Genomic DNA, 18,511 nt, shown 5'->3' on the forward strand with positions numbered 1-18,511 from the left:
TTCTCTAAGTTGTCTTAGAGCAATAATGAGCCCAAGGGAATTAAAGAGACATAGTGTTAGTGACAGAGGTAGAAGTAGGACTTAAGTCACCTGGTTGCTAGTGTTTTAACCAAAACTGTCAACCAGTTAACCTAGATTAAAACACTAGCAACCAGGTAACCTACATCAGTATTCACTCCACAGTACTGCAGTGGGTAATCATTCGAGATGTTTGAGAAAAACAGAGCGGATGGAGTCAGTTGTGAGGGTGGAAGCGGGGAAGGAAGAAGGTTGGAGCTTTTAAGGGCTCAAATTAGAATTGGAGGAAAAAGGAGTCAGTAAGGTAATAATCACTAAAGCAAATCTGAAAGGTTTTATCCTTCTTTACTGAATTTTTTTCCCTTTAAAACACTTTCATTGAATTTTTACTTTTTTTTTAACAGATAAAGATATAGAGAGAATAAATCCCTTGAAAATATTTTAAATGTTTTACTGCAACATATGTTAAAAAAATTAGAGGATTAACAGTTGGTTAATGGGCTTATTTTCTTTCATATCACTTATTGTTCTTTTTTCTTCTTTTCCAGAATTTTATAGAAGTGAAGTGATTAAGAATTCCTTGGTAAGTTTGCTTTCTGACGGGTACATATGACTAAGTATATACACCTGTTTTCAGAAAATGCAGAAATGTAAAATAAGTTGAGGTTCAGCTCTGGTTTTATGATACTTTAACGGATCTGCTCAATTGTTAAATCATCATTGTTTTGTTCATTGCTGTATCTCTAGTGCTTATGTAGTAGGTGCTTGATATTTACTGAATGAAATGACGAGTTAATGGGTGTAGCACACCAACATGGCACATGTATACATATGTAACAAACCGGCACGTTGTGTACATGTACCCTAAAACTTAAAGTATAATAATAATAAAATAAAAAAAGAAAAAAATATTTACTGAATGAACTGATTTTTCTGTTAAGAACTTTAAATGATAAAAACTCAAATTCTATAGTTTTCTCACTTCCATTTCCTATAAATAAGTTTCTGATTATTTCACTCGCCATATGTCATAATAAATGATATCTTTGTTCAGATATAGTTCTTAAGAATTTTATGCCTAGGGCTTTTGTATAGGATACTCCTACTTGTTTCTTGGCAGTGGCATTGCTCAGTTGGAAAGTTGTAAATATCCTACTTTTGATAATGTATACACTGGATATTTGCATAAATGACTCAATTTATTAGGCTGTGTTGAAAACAAAGAAGACCTTTATGGTAATGAAAATATCTTAGTAATGGTCCAGTACCATCTTGGATTTGGCCCTTGTCTGCTTTTCCACCTCATCTCCTCCTCTTTTCCGCACTCATTGTGTTCCAGGTGTACCTCTTTCAGTGCTTCAAACACACAAAGCTTATCTTGTTCCTTATGTCTAGAACACTTGTTTCCTCAGCTGTTTGCTTGACTGAAGAGGTCTTCAAGGTCTCAGCTATGTCACTTCAGCAAGACCTTCTATGACTATCTCATCTAGAGCAGTTCTCTTTCCCCAGTCATGCTTTTTCATGACCCTGTTTTATTTTCTTTAAAGCGTTCATCACTGTTGGAAACTCTTGCTCGCTTACTTGTTTGTGTTTATGAACTGCCTCCCACCTGCTAGAGCATAAGTTCCATGAAAGCAGGGGCCCTGCCAATCTTGCTGCTCCTGTTACCCTGGAGTCTAGAATAGTATAGATGCTCAGTAACTACCTGTTAAATGAATAAAGAGTTATCAATGATGTGTTGTATTTACATGTTATCCCATTTTCATCCTTAGAACAACCTGTAAAGTAGATGGGGCAGATCTTAGGAAGCTGGTACCCAGAGAATTCCAACAACTTTTGCAGAGTCAGAGGACTGCAGGACCAGAACCCCAATCTAGACCTTCTGTCTTTGTCTCTACTCTTTCCTCTTCATCAAGCTGTCTTTGAAATGTCTCTAAAATATCAATAGATTTGGATTCTAGGCCAGACAGTTCCTTGAGTCCATCTCTGGGGAGGTCCCATCACCAGTAAAGCTCTGGTTCTACGTATATTATATGATAAGTGCCTAGCATCATGCTTGACATATAATAGCTACTGAGTAAATATTAGTTTTTCCTCCTCTCCTTGCTCAGGTGGAAACAGAAATAGTTTGCAGACAGTTAAGAGCTAGGAGTGATTATTGGGAAGATAGAACAGAATTTTGTGTTCATTTATTCTGTTCTCTTTTCCATAGTCAAATGTTGGGGATGGTTTTTCAATATCCATTGCTTTTCCCCCAGATTTGTGTTATAATAGACCCTATGTCATAATAATAAACCCTATGTCATAATGGCACTTTAGTGTATTGTTCTGCATTATTAGTATTGGATTTACTAGATCTTCACTTGGCTCCCAAATCCATATTTCTAAAGATCTCTGAATGTTAACTCCTATCTTCAACTCCTTTTGGCCTCCATCTTCAATTGGTCATGATACCTTCATCCTTGGTGCACTTAGGTGGAATATTGTCTCCAAAGAATACTGTAGAATGGATTCAAGACAAGGGGGAGGATTGGACTAAAACACTTGTAGGTCCCTTTCAACTCACAGTTTATACTATAATTGTTTTCCGAATGTACCTCATACAGTGTTTGCTTGCATTGTGATTTCATGAACATTCTGTTTCACAAAGTAGATCAAATCTCCTGGAGGTCACAGACTGTATGTCTTTATATCCCCTTAGTTCCTAGTGTATTTCTATTAGGTAGTTGTTTGACAAATATTAATTTTTTGATGTTCCTTTTAAAGGTATTCTTTGAGATTTTGGCAAGGATTCTTTTTTTTTCTTTTATATCTTAATAAAGGTTCTATTAACGTAAGTAACTCTCTTTTTTTTTTTTTTTGAGACAGGGTCTCTCTATCACCCAGGCTGGAGTGCAGTAGCATGATCTCAGCTCACTGCAACCTCCACCTCGTGAGCTGAGGCAATCCTCTTACCTCAGCCTCCCAAGGAGCTGGGACTACGGGCATGAACCACCATGCCTGACTAATTTTTGTATTTTTTTGTAGAGACAGGGTGTCACCATGTTACCCAGGCTGGCCTCGAACTCCTGACCTCAAGCAATCCGCCTAACTCAGCCTCCCAAAGTGCTGGGATTACAGGCATGAGCCACTGTGCCTGGCCTAATTAACTCTTTCTTTCTGAGGGAGCTCTTTTTTCTTAGCTTTTTGCTAATTCATTGTGATTGGTTCAGATTGATGGGCATTGGGCAGTACAGGAGTCAACAACCCTCAGAGAATATGCCAGAGATGGCACGTTGTTACCGCCCTTCTTGCTGTCTCTGAAGAAGCACTGCCAGGTCAACAGCAGAATTGGTTGGTTTCTTTCCTGTTTAGGATTTTGCAATTTTTAAGCTATTGTGATATTTGCTGAATAGTTAGTCATTTAAATGCTTTTGTATTTATTTGTTACCATTGTGCTTGGCACATAGAAGATGCTCAGCAAATGTTTCTTGAATAAATGAATTCTTCCCTAAGGATATTTATTGACTTCGAAGTTATATCCTGAAACTGCAAATCTTCAATTAGATACTAAAGGATTAGGCAAAGATTTGAATACTTTATTTCTAATTAAGGCTTTGAGTAAATTTTCACTCTGGTGAACTAAGTTGGACTTTGATAAGCTTGTAAGTATCTTTTTCACTCGTGTAACTTTGAGATACAGAATGTTGTTCCTTGTTTATATTCTGAGCTTGGTTCTTAGACCAGAGTGGCTTGGTTTCATCACTCTGACGTCAAAGGAGACATGGAAAAATGGACTCAAGATTAAAAAGAGGCCGAGTGTGGTGGCTTACGCCTGTAATCCCAGCACTTTGGGAGGCTGAGGCGGGCGGATCATCTGAGGTCAGAAGTTTGAGACCAGCCTGACCAACATGGAGAATCCCCATCTCTACTAAAAATACAAAATCAGCTGGGCGTGGTGGCACATGCCTGTAATCCCAGCTACTCAGGAGGCTGAGGCAGGAGAATTGCTTGAACCTGAGAGGCGGAGGTTGCGGTGAGCCGAGATCGTGCCGTTGCACTCCAGCCTGGGCAACAAGAGCGAAACTCCATCTCAAAAAAAAAAAAAAAAAGATAAAAAAGAGTGTTTTCCCCCAAATATTAGATAAACTGTTCTTATGCCCTTATTCTGTGCTTCTTTCTAACTCTTGAATACTCCAGATCACCTGTCCAATAAAACTTTCTGCAATGATGGTAATGTTCTACGTATTGTTCAATACAGTTGCCACTGGCCACATGTGGCCATTGAGCACTTGAAATGTGGTTCAGTCCTACTGCAGAACTGAATTTTAAATTTTGTTTAATTTTAATTTAAATAGCCACATGAGGCTAGTAGATATCATATTAGACAGCACAGTTCTAGATGCTTCTGAAAAGCTTTCTTTTTTTTTTTTTTGAGACATTGTCTTGCTCTTGTCGCCCAGGCTGGAGTGCAGTGGCACGATCTCGGCTCATTTCAACCTCCGCCTCCCAGGTTCAAATGATTCTCTTGCTTCAGCCTCCTGAGTAGCTGGGACTACAGGTGCCCGCCAGCATGCCCAGCTAATTTTTGTATTTTTAGTAGAGACAGGATTTCGCCATGTTGGCCAGGCTGGTGTTGAACTCCTGACCTCCGGTGATCTGCCCACCTCAGCTTCCCAAAGTGCTGGGATTACAAGCGTGAGCCACCATGCCCGGCCAGGGCTTATAATCATTAACAGGAAGAAATTTCACCTTTTTGTTTTTTTAAAAGTAGTTTGGCCCAGGTGCAGTGGCTCATGCCTATAATCTTAGCACTTTGGGAGACCAAGGTGGGCGGACTGCTTGAGCCTAGGAGTTCAAGACCAGCCTGGGCAACATGGCAAAACCCCATCTCTACCAAAAAACGCAAAAATTACCCGGGAGGCTGAGGCGAGAGGATTGCTTAAGTCCCAGAGGCGGAGGTTTCAGTCAGCCAAGATTGTGCCACTCCAGCTTGGGTGACAGAGTGAGACCCTGTCTCAAAGGAAAAACAAATTACTTCGAGCTGAGCGTGGTGGCTCACACCTATATCCCAGTACTTTAGGAGGCTGAGGCAGGAGGATCATGTAAACCCAGGAGCTTGAGATCAGCCTGGGCAAGATGACGAGACTCCCATCTCTACAATAAATAAATAAGTAAATAAGTAAATAAATAAATAAATGAAATAAAATAATTAGCTGGGCATGGTGGTGCATACGTGTAGTTCCCTGCTAGCTGGGAGGCTGAGGCAGGGGGATCCCTTGAGCCCAGGAATTTGAGATTGTGGTGAACTATGATTGCACCACTGCACTCCAGCCTGGGTGACACAGTGAGAACCCATCTCAAAACAACAACAACAGCAACAAAAACTAAATAAAAAACTTTGTGCTTTTTTTTTTAATACCACTAGTCTCATTTATAAATCCATATAATAGCTTTTTGTATGGTTGTCTTAGCTTCTTTGGTATGTAATAATAAACTTCAGAAAGCAGGGACCTCATGTGGTTCATGTTTTAATCTCCATAGTCATTGTATTGTGATTTGCTTTGACTTGGAAAACAAACAAAATATGTTTAGTATGTCATATGTGTATGTATCCAAATCTAAGTTTCTGGCTGTAAGACTCACTGTTATTTTACATTTACAAAAAATAGTTAAACATTCTAATTAAACTGAACATAAGGCCTGAGCAATAGTCTTATGAGTTGTGATTCAATTTTACTAACCTGTTGTTACTTTGGAGTTTCTTCAATCCATTCCAAGATATTTAGAAGTCTTTCCTTTTTTCATTATTTGACTTATGATAAGGAATCCTATTAGCAATAAAATATTTACTTCCTTAAGTCCTTTAAAGAGGTTGGATGCAGTCATTTCTCCAGTGACAGATATTTGCTTCTCTAATACCAAATTCATGCCTCATTGCTCTGTTTCTGTGCTTTCTGCCTACACAAAATCTTAATACTTTTTATTGAAGTTTGGCATTTATAGAAGAGTTTATAGTTCATAAGTATACAGCATGATGAATTATCTCAAACTGAATACACCCGTATATCCAGCATCCAGATCAACAAATAGAATATTTTCAGCTCCTTAAAAGCCCTCTCCTCCCCTCTCCAGTCGCTGTTACTTTCCTGACTTTTAACACCATAGGTTAATTTTACCTGCTTTTGTATGAATGAAATAATATAGTATGCACTCTTTTGTGTCCGATTGCCATGTTTCAACTTTATATAGTAAGATTCATTTATTTTTTGGGACATATTTGTGGTTTGTTTGCTGTATAATATTCCATTATGTGAAATCACAGAATTGACTCATTTTTTCTGTGGATAGGCATTTGGTTAGGTTCTAGTTTTGAGCTAACATAAATAGTGCTGCTGTAAACACTCTCCTATATGTCTTTTGGTAAATGTATGGATGTATTTCTGTTGAGTATACATCTAGGAGTGGAATTGCTAGGAATATGCATATGGTCAGCTAAAGCTGCCAAATAGTTTTCCAAAATTATTGTTTGATTTATACTCTCACCCCCAGTGTGCAAGAGTTCTGTTTACATGGTTGTGAACACTTGATTTTTAAAAACCCTTTTGAATTTAAATTGTTAAATATTACAAAATTTTTTGTTTCAATATAAATCAAGAGAAATATTTTAAATGGCAATTAAACTTAGCAGCACATGTAGTGCTAACATTGTGCCTAACTTAATATCAAACACGGCTACTTTTAAGGGTGTACATGTAGATACAATGACACTGGATGACTGCCACCTGGTGGTCAAAGATTGTGGGACTTTATTGATTTTACTATTTCTAAAATCAGAATTCATCTTACAATGTGAAAAAAATACGCACGTTAGAACTGGTGAGTGGGACTATGTTGGATGGTAATAAATAGAATGGAGTAAACTGAAGCAGAATAAGGGAGTACCTGCCAGGGGAGATTGCAGTTTTTCTGCAGCAGTCACGTGGGAGATGTCACTTGAGCAAACGCCTGACAGAAGTGAGGGAACAAGCTATATAGCTATTTCAGGAATATTGTTACAGGACAAGAAACAGGAAAGTAGAAAGACAGGAGTGTACTTGAGGTGTTCAAGAAATGGCTAAGAAGTTAGTAAGGCTGGAGTGCAGTGAGCAGAGGTGGTTTGAGGTGTTGCTAGGCACATATGACAGAGAGACAGGTGCAAGAGAATTGAGGATCAGGACAGCAGAGGGAATGGCCTGGAGCAATAGGAGATGATGGTCAAGGGCTAAGGAGCATGAGAATGAGATTTTGGAAGGCATAGCATTACAATTAATGCAAAATGGGGCACATCTGGTGGACCAGGACCCTCACCTTATCCATGATATATTTAGCATAGAACAATTCATGCTGAATGTATAGTTCAGTGTTAAGGTCTCTGGCTTCAGCTAGCTGTGCCCTCCATATCATCTCTTCTTGTGTTCAGGGAGAGGTTAGATCCTTGATATTATTGAAGGGTCATTGGGTTAATACGTAAAATTATTGAAGCAATAACAATGGAAGTGACTAAATTCTCTGAAGTTGGTTTCTCATGTTTATAAAAGAGATTAATTATATTGCAAACCCACATCTGCCTTTAACAGTTACAAAGTTAATCTAATCATTGGTTATTTTTCCAAAAACAAGTTTTAAACTTTTATTAGAATATTAAAAATCTCATGGTGGGAGTATACTGATAGCTAATTTGTATGTGTTTTGAAATGTCTCTGTACATGGATTTTTTAAATGAAGAAGAGGTATCAATTATAAGTACCCACCTATGATTGAAGTAGCATGTTGGACATGTCATATACATTATTTCTCATCCTGATAATAGCATTCCAAGCTAAGAGATGTGCTTGTTTTACAGCTGAGGAACCAGGTTCAGCAGGCTGAGGAACTTGATCTAGGTCACACCGCTAATAACTAGTAAAACCAGTGTTCCAGAGCCCTGCTGTTTTGCAGCCTGCCTTATATCCCACTTCCTTCCACTGATTAAGTCTGCTAGAGGGCTAACAGAGGTCACTGATAGGCTTTATCATTGAATAAACAATTTCTAGAGCATGCATTTTAGGGAAAGCATGTGGCATAATTTATCAGAACGATAAAGTTCTGTTGAGATTGTGACTGAGGAGCTGTTTTTAAATCTTTGGGAAAAAAACTGGCTAAACAGTACAAATACTTTTTATGAGTTACTGGTCTGAGTGATTCTCAAACCAACTTTATGTTTCAGTTGAATTATGATTGGATGAAATAACATTGAGTGTGTGTGTGTGTGTGTGTGTGTGTGTGTGTAGCTTATGTCAGATTATGTTACTGTCTTTTAAACTGCATCATCTTCAAGGTTTTCCAACTTCTGTCTGGTTAACTACATGATTTGAAGGGAGACAGAGATAATCAACACATGGAATTATATGTAGTACCAGGGAAGAACAGGATGCCATGAAAACATGTAAAAGTGTTATTTATGTTAGTTTGGAGGGAGAAGTTAGGAAAGGTTTCTAATAATTAGTAATTTCTAAATTGAGATAGGAAGTCTGAATAAAAGTGAATGAGACAGGGAAAGAGCGTTTATTGTGTTAATAGTAATGATAAAATCAGTATGCTATTCCAGTGAGATGTGTTGTATGGTTTCAGAAAGTTAGAACACATTTTATGAGTTCTTGGTTGTGTTCTTGTAACCATACATTTGTTATCAAGCAACAGTAATAAATAATGGTTTTGTGTCCTCTTGTGGGTGTGTGGTAGACAGTGAACTTTTCAGAGCTTATAAATATCCTGATATTCTACTTTTCAGTGAATGTGGTGGCATAGGTCCCTGGATGATATTAGTACTTGATTAATTTGTTCCATGTAGAAATTGGGCGGGTATGTATAGGTTAAATATAAATTAAAAAAATCATCTGCGTCTATATAGTAAAAATAGTAGGCTATAAAATCTTTGAATGTGTGGCAGGCTGTATCTGCCTGTATCTGAATGTACCAACTTAGGAATTATTGCTCATTGTCTGGCAACTATTTTGTAATAGTATAAAGGAAAGTCTTTGTAATCAGAAGATTGACAATAGCTCTACTGTATTAGTGTTGTATTGCCTTAGAAAGAACACCCAGGTCATCTATTCAACCACATGAAATAACTTCAAAAAACTTCCCTGTCCTCCAGAGGCATTTGATTTTGAATGAAGTATTTAAGAATATTTGCTACAACAACCCCCAAGAGTATCTATCCCTCTTCCTTGCCATGCATTATGCCCCTTCAGATACATTCACCAAGTGTCATTTTTTCACTTTGGAAGGAGGTATTATTTTCTGCTTTTTCTGATACTTTATCACTCTAATAGTAATAGGAAATTATGCTACTTCATATTTTAGAATATATTTACTCTTATTGAAAGGGGGTCTTACACAAAGGGGAGTAAATGACTACCTTTTAGGGTGGTATAATTTGAAGACCAGGAAGGTTTAGGCTTTAGGACATACATCAGGAAGAGATGACTTCATTTGATTTATTTCAGTGGGGGCACCTCTTGTTTTTTCCCTTGTTGGATCTTTAAAAAAAATAGTTTCATTACTTTTTATTGAGATATTGTACACATCTAGTAAATGCGCAAATAATAGCCTTATGACTTTTCAAAAGGAACTGATCAATGAAACACGATCATCTTTTGCTTTTCTTTGTTTTGTTTTATTTTTTTTTTTTGATACGGAGTTTCACTCTTGTTGCCCAGGCTGGAGTGCAATGGTGCGATCCCGGCTCACTGCAACCTCTGCCTCCAAGGTACAAGCGATTCTCCTGTCTCAGCCTCCCAAGTAGCTCAGATTACAGGCATGTGCCACCATGCCTGGCTATTTTTTTATATTTAGTAGAGATGGGGTTTCATCATAACATGTTAGTCAGGCTGGTCACGAACCCCAGACCTCAGGTGATTCGCCCACCTCGGCCTCCCAAAGTGCTGGGATTACAAGCATGCGCCACTGCGCCCGGCCTATCTCTTGCTTTTCAGTCACTACCTTTTCCCAGAGAGAACCTCTCTTCTGACTTCTAACACCATAGCTTAGTTCTGCCTGGTTATGAACTTTTACATGGCATATGCCCTTTTTTTTTTTTTTTTTTTTTTTTGAGGCAGAGTCTCGCTCTTGTTGCCCAGGCTGGAGTGCAATGGTGGGATCTTGGCTCACTGCAACCTCTGCCTCCCAGGTTCAAGTGATTCTCCCACCTCAGCCTCCCAAGTAGGTGAAGTGTGCACCACCATACCAGGCTAATTTTTTTTTGTATTTTTAGTAGAGACAGGGTTTCACCATGCTGGCCAGATTGGTCTCGAACTCCTGATCTCAAGTGATCCGCCCACCTTGGCCTCCCAAAGTGCTCGGATTACAGGCACGAACCACCGCGCCCGGCCTGCGTCTGCTCTTTTGCTCAGCATAATATTTGTGAGATTCGTTCATGTTGTATATAGTAGTTCACTAATTCTAATGAACATATCCTTTGCTGAACATATGTGTGCCTTTCTCTGAGGTAGGTACTTAGAAGTGGAATTAAGTGCTGGGTTGTAGGTTATGTTCAGCTTTAGTAGATATTGCCAAATAATTTTCCCAAGCATTTGTACCAGTTACATCTTACCAGCAGTGTGAGATTTTTAGTTGCTCTATCCTTGCCCAAACTTGGTATTATCTATCTTTTAAATTTTAGCCATTCTGGTGGGATTATGGTATTATGTTGTGGTTTTAGTTTAGTTTAATATGGTATTATGATATTTATGTTGTGGAGCACTTGTTCTGGAAAATCACACCAGTTAATGCCAATTAGGAGTAAACAAATCCCGAACAAGTATTGGAGTCTTTTTAAAAAAATTGATGGGATATATTTGATCTAACTTGATAGTTAACAAGCTCTTTTTCATCTTCTTTTTGACTGTTCAAGGATAAGTGGAGTTGGTGGTCTGTTGAATTCCAGTTTAGTAAAATATTACCATTTGAGTTTTTCATATCCATATTACCTTTTAATGGATTTCCTTCCTCTCCCCTTTCTTAAATAAGGGAAGATTATTCAACCTTTTCTCAACAAGTCAAGGTTATCATGAGGAACATTAATGATTATATTATACTCGAACTTCAGGGGCTGCCTGGGACATAAGGCTCCATTATTCTTACTTTAGACAGTCCCCACAACATGGCCTTCCTCGTATACAAAAGTGATCTAATGCTGCCTTTTTTTTTTTTTTAAGACGGAGTCTCACTCTGTCGCCCAGGCTAGAGTGCAGTAGTGCGATCTCGGCTCCCTGCAACCTCTGCCTCCCAGGTTCAAGCGATTCTCCTGCCTCAGCCTCCTGAGTAGCTGAGATACAGGCGCGCCCCACCACGCCCAGCTAATTTTTGTATTTTTTAGTAGAGGTGGGGTTTCACCATATTGGCCAGGCTGGTCTCAATCTCCTGACCTTGTGATCCACCTGCCTCAGCCTCCCAAAGTGCTGGGATTACAGGTGTGAGCCACCGCTCCTGGCCTGCTGCCATGATTTTAGAGTCAGTGTCAGATATTGACTTTGTCTTCCTGTTCCAGATATAACCAACCATATGACCTTAGACAAGTGACTTAATAATTCTTAGCATCAGCTTCTCCTGAAAAATTGGGATAGTGCTGTCTGTTTCACAGGACTCTTGAGTTTCGTGAAGATTAAATAAGAATATATAGTCAAATTAGTAGTATAGTACCTGGCACACTGAACCTTTGGTAATGGTGCTGGATATTGTAGAGGATAAATACACTAGTAGAAATCCCTGCCTTTGAGGAGCTCACGTTCTGGAGGGGAAGACAGGCAAAAAAATCAGTGATGGTGATGTGTCATGCCAGGTGCCATAAGAAAGTTAACCACTCACAGGTTCCTATGGGAGCATAGAGGAGCGGCAGCCAGCCCCAAGGACATCAGTGAACACACAGCTTTCATTGTTCCCCCTTTCTTGTAATAATTATACCAGTAGTAAAAATGAGTAAAATGGTTTTTATTCTCTATTTATAAAGCATGATTCATATTAGGTGAGAAAGTGAATCACTTTTTCCAAATGAATCTTAAGCTATGCTTTCTGGTCTTGGCCTTAAATTTAATATTTTTGACCCCAAAGTGATTAGGTCTTGTTGCAGCAAAGTGCCAGGAATAGTTTTTTTTTTTTTAATTCTGCAAATATTTGAATACTTACTTTGTCTCCAGGTTACTGTATTATCTACTTGGGAAAACAATAGCAAAAAAAGCCCCATCCTCACAGTGGGTGGCAGGCAGAGAAGGCTGACAGTTAAAGAGAATTGGGAAGGCTTCTGAGGAAGAGATGTTTGAACTGAAACCTAGTGGTCAGAGAAACGTTAACCAGGAAAAGAATGGGTGGGGGTAGAGGCAGGGAGGGGGTCCCACCAGAGGCTGTCAGCTTCCTCATTTCAGAATTTGAGGTGGACTAGGCAAATTCAAAGGTCCCTTTTATTGCTTTCATTCCTAGGATATGTAAGCTAGAGGAAGCCCTCATTTTGTCTCTTTCTATGTTGTACGCAGCTTCCTTGTTTGTCCTGTAGTTCATGTTAAATTAAATCCGGTATAGTGCTCAGCATGTAGTAAATGGCTCACAAATGATTGCCATTACTCATGTAAGGTAGAGTTGGTGAAGGGTACTCAGTTCCAGGGGAGCAGGCACATCCTCAGGCTGCAGGCTAGAAGGCTTTTCCCCAGTATTCCTAGCTACAGTTTTCTCAGCGTCCTCGGTGGACAGTTGGGTGAACCAGTGAAGGGCCAGTTCCTTCTTAGCTAATCTGTAATGAATGCTTCATTCTTGTAGTAGTGGTCTAGGCTTTGCTATTATGTTTAGTCGTTTGTTTTGTCTCAGCCCTAGTCAGCTGTAGAGTCTGGTGATGGAGCAGCAAGAGCAGGTGTGAGACCTGTGGAGTCTCCGCAGTTCGTTTCTCTCAGAGAATAGGGCATAGGCAGAGGGCAGAGTTCTTTCTTCCTTTTCTGCCTCTGGCTGTGAGATATAAAATAAGGAAATTGTTGACATTCTCTTTAGCCCGCCTTTGTTCTAAATTCTGTCTTTTGTAATTTGGTAGAAAGAGAAAAAAACAACAACAACACACACACACAAAATGAACATGAGACAAATTCTAGAGAACTAGATTCAAATTCTGATACTGTTTTTACTAAGTGACCTTAGGGAAGAAGACTCAGCTTCTGTTTTGTTGATTTTTAATTTTTCACAATTTAACATTCCTGCACAATCTAGATGCATCTTAAAACCAGTTCTTTTTGGTTGTATATACAATTATGATGCATTTTATGATTGGTGGTGTCTTGGATTTGATGAAACATGGTATTTTGTCTTAACTATTAGAATTAACAAATTGTCTTATTTACTTCATGTGGATTTATTGTTAGGATTAACAAGGCTAATTTATTCAGCGGATTAAATATTTGTATGTGCTAGAATAAGCATTCTCTATGCCCTTTTTATCTATTATTAATACTTTATATAGTGACTGTCACTAGTAAGTATTAAAATAGTAGCTATTGCTGTAATTAGTTTTTTATTACTATTCTGTTCAAGCTTCATAAAAACCCTGTGAGGTGATAGTTTTATAACTGAAGATTCTGAGACACGGAATTATGTAATTCAACAACGTGGCTTCATTATAGCACTTTCCTCTCTACCACTCTGCCTGTCAGCTCTCTTCATTTTTCAGAGGAAAGGCTGAAGCTACGTGATTCTTCAAAGCCATTCCACAAGCCAGTGGTTCTGTTTGGGTGACGGTCTGCTGCTGTTCCCAAGCCCATCCACGTTTCTAGTGATTACTGCTATGTCTGCATAGCTTAGTGGTCACCCAGTGATTCGTGACTTTATGCTTAGATACCTCAAGCCAGTAACTTCTGCCAGTGGATTGTGAATTTTGTCCAGTTTTACTGATGCTTTTTGGGGGAAAAATTTGCTGAGCTACTCATTTTATCATGTCAGACATCCTACCCCTTCTTCAGATTTACTCTTATAGGTACCATTTATTTGCTATTCATTCATTCTTGCAGCAAAAATGTTCTGAGTTCACTTTGCCTAAAGTGCATCCTTTAGGATTTTCTTTAGTGAGCATATGTTAGTTAGTGTCACACTCCCAAGAATTCATTTTACTCTGATTTGTGAAGAGTATTTTCATTGGGTGGATTTCTTGGTTGTCAGTTACTTGGTTTTATGTGTTCTGATATGGTTTTATTTATCTTGCTTAGGACCTGTTACGTATTTAAACCTGTGAATTAGTTTTTTTTTTTTTAATCAGTCTAGGAAATTGCTACTTACCTCTTTAAATAATTCCTTGCCTCCTTCCTTAATCCATTTTCTCTCTCTGGACTGCTTGCTAAATGCATATCAGATCTTTTTACTCTGTCATCCATGTTTTTAAACCTTTTTTTTTTTTTCATATTGTTCTTTTTATCTCTGCTGCATTCTGTGTAATTTCTTCTTCCAAGGAAGGTTCTCCTCTCATCTGTCATGGCAACCTTCCCTACAGACATCTGTGTGTAGGGATTTGGTGGATTTAGTTTAGTTTCACTTATGCTGTTTAGGGGTATAGCCCTTTTGTGGTCCTCAGTGTGGAGAGGGACATTTTTTAGTCATGGGTGGGACCTGGGCCTGGCTCTTGAATTATGTCCTTGCTTCCTTTAAGAATGCCAAAACTGGCCACGTGCAGTGGCTTACCCCTGTAATCCTAGCACTTTGGGAGGCTGAGGTGGGAGCATTGCTTGAGCCCATGACTTAGAGACCAGTGTGGGCAACATGGTGAGACCCTGTCTCTACCCCAAAAAGAAAAAAAGAAAAAGAAAGAATGTGAAAACCAAAGCCCCGGCTTTGTATAGATCCGTCATGGCTTCACGACAAAGACCTCTAGATCTCCACTTATCTCTCTGGGTTCTTTCTTCCTTGGTTTGGAAATTCTTTGATGTTAATGGTGATTATTATTATTATTTTAAAAATATTTTAGCTGACATTTTAGTTGTTTTCAGTGAGAGGATTGTCTCATCAGTCGTTATCAGAAATGGATGGCTCCCTTCCATTCACCCATTCACCCTTGGGCCATATAGTCTTTTATATTTACCCACATGTTTACAATTGCCAGTGCTCTCCATTCTTTCGCCTAGATCCAAGTCTATATCCAGTGTTGTTTCCCTTTAGCCTGAAGAACTTTGTAAGCATTTCTTGTAGTGTGGATCAGCATAGTTACTCCCAGACCTTATTGTTGTCTTCACATTTAATTGAAACTCTGCCCCTATTTAGCAGGGCTGCTAAAACAGTTATAGTGAGATACAGACTGGAGGTCATTTAAGAGTGGAATTCTGTTGATCTTAGACTGAAATTCTTGCATGGCTAGCATTTAGTTTTTATACAATCCAGTATAAAACTGACTGCATAAGTGTGTGTGCTAGGTTATCATCATGCTATTTGTGGTAGTATTTCAGTGTCCTCTCCCACCTTACACTTTGGTCAGGAAAAAAAAAAACTGCCACAAAGCCAAGAACAGTTAGTTACCCTTATCTGAAGACCCTTTGATTTACTGATTTACATAATATGAAAATTGGTAATTTAATAGGTTGATTTTGTTTACATTCAGCAGTGAAAGCCCTTATGTTTAATGTAGGGGAAATAAGCAAAAGTAGTTGACGTATTACATTGTAGTTCATTCCTTTGATGTTATGAAAGCTCCTTAACGTTTTCACTTTTCAGAGAGGGTTTCAACTCCCTGGACGATTCTCTTAATGAGAAATAATGTTCTTTCAGAGCATAAAGCTGACCTTGTTATTTTCAACTAGAAAACATTTCAATGGCCCAACTGTTGTACAGAGTAAAGTATTCCATCCTAGCAAAAGGCATAAAAGATCCTTCAGTTCAGTTCCTTGTGTGTCTGTCAAGCTTTGTGTCCTGCCACTTTTGTATTGTGTGCTCCAGCAGTAGTCCTGAGTGCCCTGACCACACCTTGGCATTTTACACCTCTGAGCCCTTTTCGTATTGTGTTCCTCTTTGCCTGAAATTACTTATTTTAATCTGGTGAAAGCCCACTTATCTGTTAAAAGCCAGGTTTCACAGCCTTTGTGATGTCTTCCCCTGTTCATCAGAGTTTATTTTTCCTTTCTCTTCTGCTGTGTAGCCTTATGCATAATTCTGTTATTGAACTTTGCATAAAACAGTGTAATTATTTAAATGGAGGTTTGAATCCAACAGTAAGTTGGAGCCTCTTTGAGGGCATTGTTTATGTGTTGGCTCTTAATAATCACGTATTAAGTGTCGAATAAATGAATGAATTACCATATGAAACCATGTAAGTGAGTGATAGGAATATACGCTTCTTCTAATGACTATAATAAGTAAGCAGAGAAATTCAAAAGTACCATTATCACCCCTTTTGTGTCAATTGTAATGTCTTCTTGGCTTACTTAAGTTTGCAATTTAATGTATTTATGAGGTCTTTTGGTTTTGAAAAACAAAATGATTTATCACCTAATTGAAATAATCGTAAACAAATAGAGTTGTCCTAAAGCGTCTTTTCATTTTCATGAGCAGAATCCCACATGGCGAAGTCTCGATTTTGGAATTATGCCAGACCATCTTGATACATCTGTGTCTTGTTTCGTGGTGAAGATATGGGGTGGAAAGGAGAACATCTACCAGCTGTTGATTGAATGGAAAGTCTGTTTGGATGGGCTGAAATACTTGGGTCAGCAGGTAATTTTTAGACTGTGGTTTCAAGTAGTTGTCATCTCCAAATTAACCTGTCTAACCTTTCTGTTGATTCTTCTGATTCTGCGTTTCCTATTATAAAGGGAGACTTTTATGACTGTTTACTTATATCACTAAGAGAGACCTTGATGATCATTTACATATGTTATTGTTTACTTATGTTACTTACATTGTTATGTTTGAATCATTGCGTAGTTTAACAAACACCTTTGTCTGAAGAAATTTATGAAGACGGATTTGTGTGTGTGTTTAGGAAAGAATGTGCTTTCTCATAGCATTTCGCTTTTTCTGTCTTACTGGATGTCCTCACCTAGAATCTGAAAATTAAGTTGAAATAAGGAACGTCATGTTAAATACCTCTCTTTTGACCAGTAGCGTTATTCCAGGAATAAGAAGAGCTACTATTTATTGAGCACAGGATGACACCTGCCTGGATTATGTGCTGCCACTGGTTCTCCACCTCTGCTGTACCCATGACTGATGTAGCTAGTAGATTACAGTTCTTTTTTTTTGAGACGAAGTTTCACTCTTGTTGCCCAGACTGGAGTGCAATGGTGCGCAATCTCGGCTCACCACAGCCTCCGCCTCCCAAGTTCAAGCGATTCTCCTGCCTCAGCCTCCCAAGTAGCTGGGATTACAGGCATGCGCCACCATGCCCAGCTAATTTTTTGTATTTTAGTAGAGACAGGGTTTCTCCATGTTGGCCAGGCTGGTCTCGAACTCCTGACCTCAGGTAATACACCCACCTCGGCCTCCCAAAGTGCTGGGATTACAGGTGTGAGCCACTGTGCCTGGCCTCTACAGTTCTCTTTTAACTGGGCTCAAAAGTAGCTCCATAATATTTTCTTTCTTCCTTTCTTTTATTTACTTCTTTTTTTTTTTTTTTTTAATTAAAGACAGGGTCTTGCCCTGGTGCCTAGGCTGGAGTGCAGTGGTGTGATCATAGCTCACTGTAGCCTCAAACTCCTGGGTTCAAGTGATCCTTTCCGCCTCAGCCTCAATCCCTCAATACCTCCTGCCTCAGCAAGTAGCTGGGACTACAGGCAGGCGCCATCATGCCCAGCTAATTTTTATTTTTATTTTTGTAGAGATGGGTGTAAACATGTGAGACAGGTCTCAGTTAATTTAGAAAGTTTATTTTGCCAAGATAGGATGTGCCTGTGACACCGCCCCAGGAAGACGTGCCCAAGGTGGTTGGGGCACAGCTTGGTTTTATACATTTTAAGGAAACATGAGACATCAATCAATACATGTAAGAAGTACATTGGTTCAGTCTGGAAAGGCAGGACAACTTGAAACAAAAGCAGGAAGACTCGAAGCAGGGAGGGAGCTTCCAGGTTACAGACAGGTGATACACAAACGGTTGCATTCTTCTGAGTTTCTGATTATCCATTCCAAAGGCGGCAAATCAGATATGCATCTATCTCAGTGAGCAGAGGGGTGACTTTGAATAGAATGGGAGGAAGGGCCCCCAAGCAGTTTCCAGCTTGAGTTTTCCTTAATGATTTTGGGGGCCCAAGATGTTTTCCTTTCACATTGGGTTTTGCTATGTTGCCCTGGCTGGTTGTGAACCCCTAGGCTCAAGCAGTCCTCCTGCCTTGGCCTCCCGAAGTACTGGGATTACAGGCACCAGCCATGGCACCAGGCCTTCAGAATCCTTTCTAACAGTGTTCCAGGACAAAACTAGAAATCTGTTAGAATTGCAAATGAAATGAAACCTATTTGCTATCATCAGATATAGATTATTATAATT

At 39.0% G+C, this 18,511-nt stretch overlaps 1 protein-coding gene across 3 annotated transcripts in view; it reads left to right on the plus strand.

Moving 5' to 3' along the window:
- Positions 1-18,511, plus strand: part of UVRAG (UV radiation resistance associated) — a 324,828-nt gene that overhangs the window by 45,559 nt on the left and 260,758 nt on the right. For 2 of the 3 annotated variants that reach the window (XM_034933393.3, XM_055094696.2), the window contains exons 3-4: positions 567-601; positions 16,582-16,743. In XM_034933393.3, the coding sequence (XP_034789284.2) occupies positions 567-601; positions 16,582-16,743 (197 nt within the window). The remainder of the gene's footprint in view (positions 1-566; positions 602-16,581; positions 16,744-18,511) is intronic. The other variant, XM_055094695.2, reaches the window with a different exon arrangement.

The sequence above is a fragment of the Pan paniscus genome, chromosome 9 (genome assembly GCF_029289425.2).
Source record: "Pan paniscus chromosome 9, NHGRI_mPanPan1-v2.0_pri, whole genome shotgun sequence".
Classification (NCBI taxonomy): domain Eukaryota; kingdom Metazoa; phylum Chordata; class Mammalia; order Primates; family Hominidae; genus Pan; species Pan paniscus.